Here is a 15,170-nt window from a genome sequence, read left to right on the forward strand (position 1 = left end):
CCAGACTCCTTACACATCAGTAATACCCTCTTGCAATTTATTAAAAGCTTTCACTTTCTTGAAAAAGGTGGTTGCTAACAAGTTGCTAAATGGGACTACAAAAGTTGTCAGGGACATTAAAGGATTAGTTCACTTTAAAATGAAAAATACCCCAAGATTTACTCACCCTCAAGCCATCGTGTGTATGACTTTCTTCTTTCTGATGAACACAATCAAAGTTATATTAATAAATATCCTGACGCATCTAAGCTTTATAATGGCAGTGAAAGGGGGTCACGAGTATGAAGCTCAAGAAAGTGCTTCCATCCATCATAAACATACTCCACACGGCTCCGGGGGTAATGCGAAGCGATGCGTTTGTGTAAGAAAAATATCCATATTTAGCAGGTTATGAAGTAAAATATCTAGCTTCTACCAGACCGCCTTCCGTATTCAGCTTACGAAGATAGAGTAACTGGCATTGCGTCAGTTACACTTTTTCCATAAGTTGAATAGGGAAGGCGTAGGATGTAGGGTAAGCGTTGTGAACTGCGAGAGGCATTACACTCTCTTCGTAAGATTGAATACGGAAGGCGGTCTGGTAGAAGCTAGATATTTTACTTCATAACCTGCTAAATATGGATATTTTTCTTACACAAACGCATCGCTTCGCTTCAGAAGGCCTTTATTAACCCCCGGAGCCTTGTGGAGTATGTTTATTATGGATGGGAGCACTTTCTTTAGCTTAAAGGTGCCGTATTCAAAAGATGTAATATGATTAGATGTCTAATCATAATCTAATTAGATGACTTAGATGTCTAAGGTGTCCCCTGAATGTGTCTGTGAAGTTTCAGCTCAAAATACCCCATAGGTTTTTTTAATAAATGTTTACATTTGATTCTGAATGAGTTTGATAGTGCTCCGTGGCTAACGGCTAATGCTACACTGTTGGAGAGATTTATAAAGAATGAAGTTGTGTTTATGAATTATACAGACTGCAAGTGTTTCAAAATGAAAATAGCAACGGCTCTTGTCTCTGTGAATACAGTAATAAACGATGGTAACTTTAACCACATTTAACAGTACATTAGCAACAAAATGCTAACGAAACATTTAGAAAGACAATTTACAAATATCACTAAAAATATCATGTAATCATGGATCATATCAGTTATTATTGCTCCATCTGCCATTTTTCGCTATTGTTCTTGCTTGCTTACCTAGTCTGATGATTCAGCTGTGCACATCCAGACGTTAATACTGGCTGCCCTTGTGTAATGCCTTGAACATGGGCTGGCATATGCAAATATTGGGGGCGTACATATTAATGATCCCGACTGTTACGTAACAGTCAGTGTTATGTTGAGATTCACCTGTTTTCAGGTCTTTTAAACAAATGAGATTTACATAAGAAGGAGGAAACAATGGAGTTTGAAACTCAACGTATGTCTTTTCCATGTACTGAACTCTTGTTATTCAACTATGCTGAGGTAAATAAAATTTTTGATTCTAGGGCACCTTTAATACTCGTGATCCCCATTCACTGTCATTATAAAGCTTTGACGCATCAGGATATTTATTAATATAACTCTGATTGTGTTCATCAGAAAGAAGAAAATCATATACACCTAGGAAGGCTTGAGGGTGAGTAAAGCTTGGGATAATTTTCATTTTAAAGTGAACTAATCCTTTAAACGTCATCACACTGAACAGGAAAACTCATCTAGCCTACTCACTAGTCCGCTTTCACTTTTTTTATGATCACGCTCTTGTAAACAATATTAACTAAAACTTTCAGGAAAAAAAAAATAAAAAAAATAAAGACTGAAAGAGTTATCAGAAGCCTAGTTATAATGAAGTCACGTGACCGTAGTATTGTTCATTAATAGCCTACATTTAGCCTTTAAAATGAATAAAAGTCGTGTTCATTTTTCTGTAGTGGAAGGAAGTGGAGACACGTCATACATCTTTTTCTTTTTTTGCAGTAAAAAGGTCATCAGAGAAGAGAAGTTGCTGCAAGATGTAGGGGAAGTTATTTTGATTAAAGATTACAAGGGCACATGAATTCTAAAAAATAATGAACTGCCTGGTTAATAAATAGCCTACATAAAAATAAGAATTGTCCATTTTGATTTCATGGTGACTTTAATGATGCAACCTGTAGAAAGAGTGACTGAATGATGTAAACGAATCTTTTTATCCAGCGATTCAGAAGATTCGAGTCAGTCACTACTACAACGAATGAAATTCCCCGCCACTAATTTTTATTAACCATGCGCATGCGCGAACTCACAGTGAGCAGACTTCCTCTTCCGGTGTGCCTAAAGTCCGCCCTCTGTAAAATGGGTTTGCTGGTGGACTGTTGATTATGTTGACTCACACGTGTTAAGAGCTTTTCTGTGTTTTAAAAGAGACTCAAATCGAATCAACACTTATTCCCCTTCGTGTTTAATGTGAGTTCTGTCAGTTTTGGACAGACTTATCTGGACTCTTCTTCATCTGTGATTGTTCATTTAGAAACTCCAGCAGCATCACCAGTGTTAGCAGCCCGTCAGCTAACAGCAGTAGCAGGGTAACACACCGGTTTACTCTCATCTTAGGGTCACTGCACACTGAAATGTGACAAGAACCTAGTTTGCGCAGACGTATTACCTTCTTTGAAGCCAGCAAACCGGAATTGGACGGATTTCTTTTATAATTACGAGCCTTTTCTTTAACTATACCTCATTAGATACATCATGGGGGCTTACTTGTCTCAACCCAACACGGAGAAGAGTACGGGCAACGGCGGGAATAAGAACATGACCTACGGTTTCGCGGCCATGCAGGGCTGGCGAGTGTCTATGGAGGTAAAACACGCACTTTCACCGTTTCAGTCACTCCGCTGCTGCTGCTATTGATATTTGAGAGGAAACATAAGAGAATGGCCCTTACCCGGTGTAATTAAAACATACTGGATGTTTATCCTTTAAATGCGTCCTATATTTGTGTGCGTTAGTTCTGTAGTGTGTGTTTTGTGATCTATGGCAGGAGTGACGCGCGCGGATTTTGGCGCCAGTGAGATCAGAGCGACTCCCGCCTCGAGCTCCTTTTTAATGGCGTGTTTTGTTTCCTAGGACGCGCACAACTGCATCCCAGAGTTGGACGATGAAACCGCTATGTTTGCGGTCTATGATGGTCATGGAGGTAAGCTGGTGACACAATGTGTGTTAAAGAGACCATTCTGTCATTTACTCTTCCGCAAAGTCGTTCTTGTCTGTTATTATTTTTACTTGGAACCACAAAGATTTTTCTTTCAGTGCAGATTTGTTCATAGCGATCATGTCCTTTAAAGGTGCAATATGTAATATTTTTGCAGTAAAATATCCAAAATCCACTAGGCCAGTGTTATATATTTTGTTCACTTGAGTACTTACAATATCCCAAATGTTTGCAACTATTTGTAAATCGTGAGAAACTTGCAATTTTAACCAAGGCTTCGGGACGTGTGAGGAGTCGCCTGTCAATTGCGTCATACCCGTGTTACCCTCTGTTTCCGGTTTTATTTTGTAGAAACCATGGAAACATCAAAGATGCTTTAATATTTACATGTTTTTATAGACAAGGGAACAACTGTTTTGAGATATTTATAGACAAACTAATTATTGTTATATAGCTCAACACGTTTAGTCTTATTGTTTAAATCTAATTTTCTTTTTTTTTTTTTTTTTTTTTTGCGAGTACCATGCTTTGCCATGCCTCAGAGAAAAACACTATTTTGTCAAGTAGCTAACATAGCATAATCAGATGCAGCTTTATTTTTAGTAACAGTAATACAGAATTTTCTCCATCATACAATACATTTTAAAATTAATTGCATGCCATTTATCAACACAAGCCATCCAGTATTTAATATGATATTGTAAAATCGATCTAGTTCACTGCAGTGTGTAACAGTGTCTCACAGCAGCCACCAAGCGAACGCTCAGAGTAACGTTATAACACCGTTTTCAACACTCAAATGTATCTAATATGATAAACAGAGCTGTGTTTCCTCATACTCATGACCGGAAAAGCGGAAGCGGCGCCGGCAACTGTGTCATAATAAAAGTCCCGCTGCTCGTGAGGCATGTGTTGCGCAAATGCTCCAGCGGTCTCGTTCAGCTCCCACAACACTCGGTCCTGCTCTGCTTCAAACTACAGTATCGTTAATAATCGCATCCATAAACATGATTTCTTCCCGAGTCCTATCCCTATTATTTCCTCCGGCTGTCATGTGAAGACCACATTTCCCAAGATTCTGCGCTCAAAATTGGCGTCATCAAGCTACGCCTTTGTTTTGAATGGGCCTCTAGATGAAACATATTACATATTGCAACTTTAAGCCCCAAAAAGCACAATACAAATAGTCCATTTATGAGAGTTTTGAGCATGAAGACTTGAAGGGATATGCTGCATCAGAAATTGAATACTTCCCTACTATATATTAGGCGAAAAACGGAATGTGACAAAAGAAGCATGTCTGAATTCACAGTATTCATAAAAGAGTAGGCAAAAAGTACCCAGATAAGACCTCCTGCTTCTGGCAAGAATTAAAGTGTACGTAAGAGTTGACACTTTACTATCCCATGAGACCACAGGAGAGGATTTGTGAATGGCCGTGAAGCCATGCAACTGATGCTGGTAGGTCACATAATAATGACATAATGGCAAATGTAGTACGTCAGGTTTACATTCACACTACACTCTTCCTAACAAGTATCTATTGGTAAGTAAGGTCAAAGTGATTTTTCATCAGTACTATCCTGTTAACTTTCATTGAGTCAAAATTTAAATAAAGTATAGATGTGAAATGTGCTTTTTGTGGTTGACAAACAGAAACTCTATTGCATCTTTTCTGCCATTGTGATCATACAAAAAGACTTTGAGCTTTATTTCAAGGATGTCTTGTTTGGATTTTTTCTTTGAGTAAGCAGTATGAATTTTTTCTTTCCAAAATAATTATTTTGCTTGCAAAACACTTTTTCCACAAATGTAAAACTATGAATGTGACCCCCTATCTATATTAAATACCTCCTGCAACAAAAAGGCTACTAAAACTTTGAATGTGCTCAATTTTTGGTGTCTTTGTATAATCTTTATTTAATATTATTTTATGTGTTGTTGGGAGGATTATGTTTGTGATCTGTTTTTATCGATATTTCCTCATTTATTTTTTTTATTATTATTTTTCTCAATTCAAATGTGATGTAATGTTTGGCCGTCCCTGAACCCCTGGCTTTCTTTTGGCTTGTGATTTCTCAATTTTGTACTCCAAGTAAATGTTTAATTAAAATAAGGGAGAAAAAAGATCTATTCATACTAACATACTTTTTAGCGGGCATCATTTTTAATTACTTAATTTAAAAGTAATTATGTAATTCAAAATAAGTACCTACTCGAGTATGCAATTTCAGATGCAGCCTTTGTTTACCAAAAATAAAAAAATACTCATGTCTTTCCAAACCTGTATGAATTTCTTCCGTGGAACATAAAAAAGACATTTGAGAAATGTCAATGTTTTCTTTGTCGATACAATGGAAGTCAGTGGTCACCAAAATAGTTTGGTTACCAACATTCTTCAAAATATCATCTTTTTTTGGGTGAACAATCCCTTTAAAATTAAGATGGTATTCGCTAAAAATCTTCCCCTGTGCTGAAATGTAGTTGTATGCAAAAGAGCTGCATAAAGGTTCATTTATTTGGAGAACTATTCCTGAATCATGCAAATATACTTCCATTTGTTTAGTGAGAATCTGTTACTGTTTCTCCAGGTGAAGAAGTTGCTTTGTATTGCTCCAAGTACTTGCCTGACATCATTAAAGAGCAGAAGACATATAAGGATGGCAAACTGCAAAAGGTAACTCTTGCTGTATCTCTTCCATTTGTTTATCAGTTTGCATCTGGTATGCGTCTTTAACTTGCATATGCCCACAACTCTGTGGTGCAGAGAAAATATTGCTTCTGCTTTTATTATGGTAGAGTTCAGATGTGCCAAGCCAGTAAATATGTGATCTGAAGGCTTTTTAATGGCTCTGTTCCACTGTCGTTATTGTCTTTCACGTGACTTTTCAGCTCTTAATTAATTATATCATGATATCTGAAAGTGGGTACAATCACTGACCTCATCATTGTGTTTGTCTTGGTTGCCTTCATATTTCCAGGCTCTGGAAGATGCGTTCCTGGCTATCGATGGCCAAATCACCACAGAGGAAGTCATCAAGGAACTTGTTCAGATAGCTGGACGTCCTCAGGAAGAAACAGAAAAAGTAGCAGATGAAGATGATGGTTAGTGTTAGGGTCGTATATACGTCTGTCTTTTGGTATTTGAAGTATTTTAGTTTCCTGTTTAATGAATGAAGCTGGAGGACATATGAATGATAGACGCATTTTATTTAAAGGATAGCATTATATTTTAATTTTATTTGTTAATGTTATTTCCGAATGAAACGTCTCGTAATGATGCTTTGCAAAGTAAAAGGGTGCTTTCACACTAGCGCTTTTGCTGCACACCTGTGACCTGAAACCAAAGGTTCAAAAGTCCAAGTATAAGAAGTGAGCTGAGCAACACGTTTTCCTGCCTTCTCCTGCGTCATTGTTACCTAGAAACGGGAGTAAACAGCTGCTGCTTTGATGCAAACGTACCGGTTCATAATAAAAAAATACAGTGTGATCTAGGACTGGGTAATACAGTTAATAATGTATCTCTTGCTCTCAAAAAAATTAGAATTGAAAATCATGATCTGGATGAGACAGCTATTGTTGAAAAGTACATAGAAATTGTTAAACTGCAAAAGCAACAGTAGATAAAATAATCTAGATCTTTTTACTAAATGAACACAAAAGGAACATTTTTAAAATCAAATTTACTTAAAAGGTACCAATATAAAAAAATGAAACAAATTGCAATTCTTCATACAAAAAGTGGTTGCTGCATTTTGAGCAGTATTGAGTGGATCCTGACTGGCTTCCACACCTTTGATTGGACATTGCATTCTGGTGCTCAACAGACATGTCTGTAGTTGTTTCCATCCGCCTAATTTTTTTGCACATTTTGGGATATTGCATAAAAAAAATAATGGATGGAAAGCCAAGATTCGCATAGATTCTAAAAAGGCGCATAAAAACGTATGCACTCGAATGAGTCGGGTAAAAAAAAAATTTAAGCCATATGAAAACATGCACGTAAACTATGATGGGAACACTTTTACCGAATAAATTCCTTGATACACGTCAAATCTGAAATGCTGTTCGGTCATTCTAAAATACCTGAGCAAAGTCTGACATTAAAGTGGTTCGGTATAATTCACTCTCAGAAGCTCCTCACACGAATGTGTTCACAAACACCAGGCATCTGAATGCAAGATAACATGACCACGTTTATTGCAGTTTGTCTGCGCGCTCTAGGGCAAGTAATTTATTCCAAGTTATTTATTCTTCCAATTTTCTTAGTGATATTTAGCACCAGTTAAATATCAGGAAGTGACGATTTTGTTCTCTTCGGCTCACTGGATGAAAACCATGCTTTATTCACAAATTTGCGCACAAGTTAAATTTGCAACTTTGGATGGAAACATAGCTTGTGATTGGCTACAATACTCAACGCTGCAAAAACACGTCACAAATGGAAGTGTTTTATGCTTCTCAGAGAACAAACACACATACGCACTAGAGCATTTGAAAGCAGCTGTATATATTTGTGAGAAAGTGTGAAATTTGCTTGCTTGTAATCTAAACTTTTAACATTATAACAACACTTGCTAATTTTTAGTGTCAGCAAATATGTCTCTATATTATCGATGATAATATTCAACATATCACCCAGCCCTAGTGTGAACAAAATCCAGGTTCGGACCAAGCGTGAAAGCATCCTAAGTGACATAAGCAATTGCAATGACATATCGGATCATTTGCAATAACCAACATAGTATGCTGGCTTCTGAGTTGTAAAATGCATGCACAGTTCAACTACTACAAGTTGACTAAATAAACTTATCCATGCTCATCTTTCTTGTCAGTTGATAATGAAGAAGCAGCTCTGCTGCATGAAGAAGCCACCATGACAATCGAGGAGCTGCTTATCCGCTTCGGACAGAACCAAAATAAAAATGCCAAAAAGCCGTGTCCAGATGCCTCTAAAGAGTCTGAGGATGGAGAGAAGTCTCACGCTGAGAAGGGAATCAATGGTGAGACAGAATGTGGGGCTTCTGAGGCCGACAGCAATGGGAAGGAGAAGGCAGCTGGTGCTGGAGATGTGGCTGAAGGCTCCAAGATGAGGGCCTGCAGAAGAGCAGCTGCTTCCGGTGGCGGTAGTGGCTCAGCTTCGGGTGGATCTGGTGAGAAGTCTGGGGATGCTGGTCCTTCCTGCTCCTCCTCTGCAGCTCCTGCTCCTGGAAGTGCCAAGTCCAAGTTTTTCGAGGACAGTGAAGAGTCAGAGGGAGAGGATGAAGAGGAAGGTAGTGAGGAAGAGGTGAGGGGACACGTTTAGCAGGACTAGTGCATTTTGACAATTCAGGACTAGGTTTGTATAATGGCCAAGCATCCGGGTTACTTGCACTGCAGGTTCAATCCCAAATAGAGGTGAACTAGTAACTGATGAGTAAGGTTTTGTTTGGAATGATCAAGTTGGCGCTTTTCACAATACACATAGTTTCAGAGAAAATCAATGAAATTTGTTTGCTTCATTATCTGTTACGATTAATAGGACTGCAGTGAGGAGGATGGTGAGAACAGCAGTGAGAACGAGGAAGAGGATGACACAGAAGAGGGGGAGGAAGAGGATACCGATGAAGAGGAGGAAATGTGCTTGCCAGGCATGGATGGAAAAGAAGAGGTTAGCATGTCACATGACCTCTAAGATGTTTGAATGTGGGGAAACATGGGTGGCATTGGGGGGATGTTTAGCCCTTCACAGTTGTGTAGTAGATGGCCAGGCAGGGCATATTAAACCATTATTATTATTATTATTATTATTAGGCTACTTTTATTATTAAATTACTACAATTAATTTGCCCTGCAATAATTTCATAGCGCATAACCGGCGTGCTGCAAGGATAGTAAAAGATTAGTTATAACTCTAGGTTGTCACGATAACTTAAAAATGTCTTGCGATACTATACCAGCTGAAGTATCATGATACCAAGTAGTATCGTGATACCATGCGGTATACAAAATGAAACTTTCATAAATACATGAAAACAGACCAGATTTTCTCCTGAATACTTCATTAATGAGATTGAATAACAAGCATTTATTACCAATCAAATGAATCATTGTAAACAAAATTCATCTTAGCACTGCACAGTAGCATGTATGTAAGATGTAGCATCTATGCATTTGCACTTCAATTACAATTGCATAATGTTTTGAGATTAATGTTTCAAATATAAAAATCTGAATATAGAAATAAAAATGTTGGGGGGAAAAATGATAAATAGGCCTACTTTTAGATGGTAAAAAATGATAGAATAGGCCTACTTTTAGATGGGAGACTATAGTCGCCAGTAGGTGGCAGCAAGTGTTAATGATTAAGTCAATGAATCCTTCAACCGATTCGTTCAAAACTGCTGATTCATTCAGGAACTAAGCAAATTACTGTTTGTTTGTTTGTTTGTTTGTTTGTTTGTTTTGTTTTTTTGGTGAGTCAGAGACTCGCCCAATTTGTTAAAAAACCGTTTCATTTAGAAACTAGACAAAAGCAGCACTCTTAGTTGTCACAAAGGAGCATTTTTTTCCAGCATATCTTGAAATTTGTATATTAAAGTACGTATATTATACAGTATATATGTTTTATATTATACATGTTTTAATATACAGTATTAAAACATATAATACATTTATAATGTTAAAATCACGATTGATATGATTGATAACCGAGTGCAAAGCCACTATAGCCTATTGATGAATGGAATTGCATTTGTCTGAATAGTCTTATCAAAGATGTTTCTAGAAACTATTACACCCTTTCCAGAAGTGGTCAAATGAGCAACGGGAAAAACTTAGAGAATTCATTCTTATATAAATCTTACATAAAGATACTATGATGTTAATGAAGTGACGCTTGAGCTGCTATTTTTTTATTTATTTTTTTATTTTTTTAAATGATTTCAGACCCTTTCTGTTGGGGAAACGATAAGGTGCTAATTCTACAGAGCATTTACTACACAGGGCACAGCAGACAGGCAACTGCAGTCTCTTGTAATGTTTTTGCAGGCATGCATGTTCAATTGAAGTGTACCTGCCGCACATACAACATTCCTTACGGTACTGGCGATACTACCGTTTAAAAAAATACAATGGCATTGCCAGTATTTTGAAGCCTTAGTATTGCGACGCTACCGTAGTACGGTACACCGTGCAACCCTAGCCTACTCCTCATTTCAAAAACAACTTGATACTTGAAACAACAATACTTCTTGATTCACCAAAATACTTTTTTTTTTTTTTTTTTTTTTTTTTTTTTTTTATAAATGTTCTCTTCTTTCTTTTTCACTATGGGCCACAAGAAAATATCACGAAAATAAATTGGATTCATCTCTCATTGTCTCTAAGAGAATATGTGTCGTTAATGCAGGGCCAGATGCCCAAAGCTCAAGTCAGATTTTACTTTGTTTCTGAATAATTGACTGGCATTTGAGACTTCTTCACCGGCATAACTCTCATGCAACGTTTGCACATTGCTTGTTTTATCCACTGGCTCACCTTCATGGTTTAAAATGGAAATATTTTAAATATTGAGACGTGGCATTTTTCTTTATCAACAATTGCTTGCAAAATAGACAGTGATTCACATTTCGTGCACGTTTTTTCCAGTGATAATAAAATTAAGTAAATTATTAAATAAGTGAGTAAATTAACAAGTAACAAGCAAACTGAAACTTGTTTGCTTAATTTTTTTTTTTCACAGTGGAAAAACAAGCTTTTTTTGGATCAAGTAATACTTTCTCTCGTGAATGCTTTGAAAACTTGAAATAAACTATGTAAGGAGTGGATCATATGACCTTGTAACATATGCTCATGTGCATAGTTGATTATTATTTTTTTTTTTTTTTTCTCTCCCGTTCTGCAGCCAGGTTCAGACAGTGGCACCACAGCTGTAGTAGCTCTTATTCGTGGGAAGCAGCTCATTGTAGCCAACGCTGGAGATTCCAGGTGTGTGGTATCTGAAAAGGGAAAGGCGGTGGACATGTCCTATGACCACAAACCAGAGGATGAGCTCGAGCTGACCAGAATAAAGAATGCTGGTGGGAAGGTGACAATGGATGGCCGTGTCAACGGAGGCCTGAACCTCTCCAGGGCTATTGGTAACTCTGCTCCTCATTGGCTTATTTAGTTTTGGAAATTTTTTTCTGCATCTCTAATGCTTGTGTTTTCTTGCAGGTGATCACTTTTATAAAAGGAACAAGGCTCTTCCCCCAGAGGAACAGATGATCTCTGCTCTGCCTGATGTCAAAGTGCTGACTCTCAATGAAGACCATGAGTTTATGGTTATTGCCTGTGATGGCATCTGGTAAGATGGACAAAATTGACTAAACTAAAAATGACTGCGGCATGATGTGTAAAATTATCACAATGCATTAGCATGCTTTTGCAAGTTGTTAATCGAGTAATCATGATATTTGTGGTGGTTTTGCTGATCATCTATCCTAAAATTATTATAAAATATTTAATGATTTTAAGATCTTTTGTCCTTGATTTATTTTTAACTACATTATTCTTTTAGTTCTTGGATAAATATTTTGCATTTAATTGACTATAGTAGCTGTATTGGTTAATTGTTTGGTTAATCTATTTTGAATTTTAAAAATTATGATAAATAATAGATATAATGGAAAAAGCAGAAAACCACTGCGTCTTCTAGTTTATTCATGTTCTCTGCTTTGATACCATTGTGCGTAACATTTAGGTTTAATGTAGTGTTGTTTTAAAGTCACTCAATGTAATTTAATGGTAATGTAATGCAGATCCATATATTTTGCTGCACTTTTGTGTATGTTTCTGCCATGTTTTTTTGTTTTTTTTGGCAGTATTCAAATAAGAACTGAATAGCCAATAAATAGATAAAATTGTTTGTATATATTTGTCTTTGTGTGTTTTAAAGGAATGTGATGAGCAGTCAGGAAGTTGTGGACTTTGTGAATGAGAGGTTGAAAACTGATGCTGGTAAAAACAGACCCTATCTGCTATTATTGAAGAGGTGAGTACTGGGAAAAATGTGTGGCTAGGGATGAATTTGGGAAGGAGATAACGGATTCTGTGGAGCCCCTAAAGCAGGGGTGTCCAGACTCGGTCCTGGAGGGCCACTGTCCTGCAGAGTTTAGCTCCAACCCTAATTAAACACCTGATCCAGCTAATCAAGGTCTAACTAGGCATACTAGAAACTTAAAGGCAGGTGTTTTGGAGCTGGTTGGAGTGAAATTCTGGGCCATCCAGGACTGAGTCTGGGCACCCCTGCCCTAAAGGGACATCATTTTCTTCATGTGATAACAGGGTTTTTCTGGGTCAAAAATGGTCTTCGGTGGGGGGTACAAACACAGTCATCCACACACAGTACAAAGTACCCTGCATGTGAACTGCGAGCCCAGTACTGACAATAAATCCAGAATTAATACAAAGAAACAGTTTGTAATGTTAACTCAACCCGTCCTATTTATTCATGAAATATCACTGTCAGGACAGATCATAAAATAAGGTGCTTAAATATTTAATATTTTATAATCTGTAAATTTAAATGTAAAAAGTCACTGAGTGACTGATTTGAAAAGTGAACAACAAAGTAACGCATTACACAGAAAAAGTGGCAGGATTGTGAATTTGCATTTACACTCCCAAGACTTAAAGTACAGATCATTTGACATACAGTATCAGATTTTGTTCCATTGCTATGGTTATCACTGTCAATCGGATTCATTCATGCATTTAAATATGGTTGTCAATCCAGAAACTCTGCAATGTGTAGTTAGCAGCATAACCACCTTACATAATAAGCATCATAACCTTACACAAACATTCATGGGGACGTTTTAAAGCAGCCAGAACGACAGATTAAATGATCCAATAAATCTTTGGCAGTACTTAATTTTCCATTCCTTTTGGAATTTGGCTTTGGGCACATCCCTATGTGTGAGGTGTTTGTTTTTACAAATGTGGCCACGATTTAATAAACGAGGGAATAAATTTATATCGTGAGCACTATTTACTTAAAATGAAGGAACAAATTAGTAAAACGTGCTGAAGTATTAAGTTGTGGGAGCAAATTGTTAGTGTAATAAAAAAAAAAAAAAAAAAAAAAATATATATATATATATATATATATATATATATATATATATATATATATATATATATATATATATATATATATATATATAGTTAGTGCAGCAGCACTCTGCTTTTGAGTAATAGTGTGAATATTTGGCTAGACATGTATTAAGTGAGATGAATAATTTATTTCAAGATTAAGTATTTATTTAATACTTGAATTATTACTTTGAAAAATCTGATTCCTTTTTAATTGTAAAATACTACAAGGCTACAAGCCATTTATGTTTGTTTTGCTGCAGTAAGATAAATTGTATCAAATTTCACCAATAATGCAATCCACTGTATTTAATCCACTATAATCAAAATATTTATGCAGTATTAAAAAAAAATGTATTATCTGCCTTTTGTTTTGTAGTTATTAATGGTACCATGAAAAAAAAAAACTTGCTAAAAAGTGTCTCCTCTTCACTGTTTAGCTGCTCGACCACTGCTTGGCACCAGACACCTCAGGGGACGGCACAGGATGTGACAACATGACCTGTATAATCATCACCTTCTCCCCACATCTTGGGAGCAACATAGCTGAGAGCACCAAAAAGCGGAAGCCAGAGGACGCCGCGGCAGAGGAAAACGGCAACGACAGCAAAAAATCCAAAACTGAATAGAAGTGCTGTCGTTGAATGTGCTGATTATTTTGAGGACACCTTCCCCTTTTGAATTCAGACCACTTGGAAAAAATTTTAAGAATAGCTCCCTGAGAAAGAGCGCTTAAGTTTTAAACTATTCAAAGACGCAAGCAACTAGAACTGTTAAACCAGACCATTTGTTCTTTTGTTGTTCTGATTTATTTAACAGGCCCGTCAACAACGTCTATAATTGCTAATGAAATGAACGGAGCAGTATGGTAGCAGAGGTGAAGACACATGAGTCTGTGTACTCCTGATGTATTTGTCTCGTCCATCATACCCTTGTTTGTGTACATAGTGTTTTTCCAGTAACTGTCAACTTGATTTGATTTGATCTTTTTTTTTTTTTTTCTTCTTCTTTCTTTTTCTTAGTAGTAATTCATTGTGTCAGTATTTGTGACCTTTTCTCTGGATACCAGTATGTAATTGATCAAATACATTTTTTTAAAAATAACGTGATGAAAGATGCTGGGGTTTTTTTTTTTTTTTTTTTTTTTTTTCTTCTGATGAAACCATCATCCAGAAGAGGGATAAAATAATCCTGTAGAAATGCTCTGAGATGATGATTTGCATTGACATTCCTTTCTCCCTTGTTTCATGCTTGCAAAAACCAACTTTGTTTGCAGTGTCAATCCTAATGTCTGTAATAAATGGGCTTCTTTTAATCACAAGGACTGAAGGAAAACATTGGTCAGTGTGAAGGGTTTCAGTAAATGCATTTATAGAGTCGAAGTCCTCACTGCAAAACAAGAGTTTCCTTTTTTTGTTTTGCATCGTCTTGAAACATCCATCTAATTCATTAAGGTTTATATACAAGGTATTTTGGAATATATATTTTGGTACTTTTTCAGAACATCTGTGGGGTGTACAGGGAAACGATTAGTCATTGCTCAGATCTACAGCCTTTTCTGTATCAATAAACAAGTGGAGACAAGTACTGCAATGCTGTTTTTCTTATGGGGAATTGGGGTTTGTTCAAGCTGAATGGAAATGATCTCTATTTGACCCGTATCTGTTTAGTTCTTTGTAATCTGATCAGCAAAAATTGATGCAAATTTTAGCCTTTTAAAACATTTTTTTATTTAAATGTAAAAGCTGCAGTCATTATGTTCCATTGTTTATATGGGCTGTTAGCATGAGTGTGATATACTTCATCTTAGATCATAGTGAACAGCGTAATATTTATATAATCATCATTATACTTGGAACTTTTGTGTTCTCATT

The 15,170-nt window shown here is 36.5% G+C and overlaps 1 protein-coding gene across 1 annotated transcript; it reads left to right on the forward strand.

Annotated features, from left to right (window-relative positions):
• Positions 1-2,274: 2,274 nt before the first annotated feature.
• On the forward strand, positions 2,275-14,880 carry ppm1g (protein phosphatase, Mg2+/Mn2+ dependent, 1G). The gene is given in 12 exon segments (XM_048205514.1): positions 2,275-2,551; positions 2,711-2,828; positions 3,096-3,165; positions 5,772-5,857; positions 6,162-6,285; positions 8,016-8,467; positions 8,702-8,830; positions 11,066-11,300; positions 11,377-11,506; positions 12,098-12,171; positions 12,174-12,193; positions 13,737-14,880. Coding segments are annotated over 11 exon segments (1,620 nt in total). The 5' UTR covers positions 2,275-2,551; positions 2,711-2,717; the 3' UTR covers positions 13,926-14,880.
• The last annotated feature ends 290 nt before the right edge of the window (positions 14,881-15,170 follow it).

This window comes from Megalobrama amblycephala, linkage group LG10 (assembly GCF_018812025.1).
Source record: "Megalobrama amblycephala isolate DHTTF-2021 linkage group LG10, ASM1881202v1, whole genome shotgun sequence".
Lineage (NCBI taxonomy): Eukaryota > Metazoa > Chordata > Actinopteri > Cypriniformes > Xenocyprididae > Megalobrama > Megalobrama amblycephala.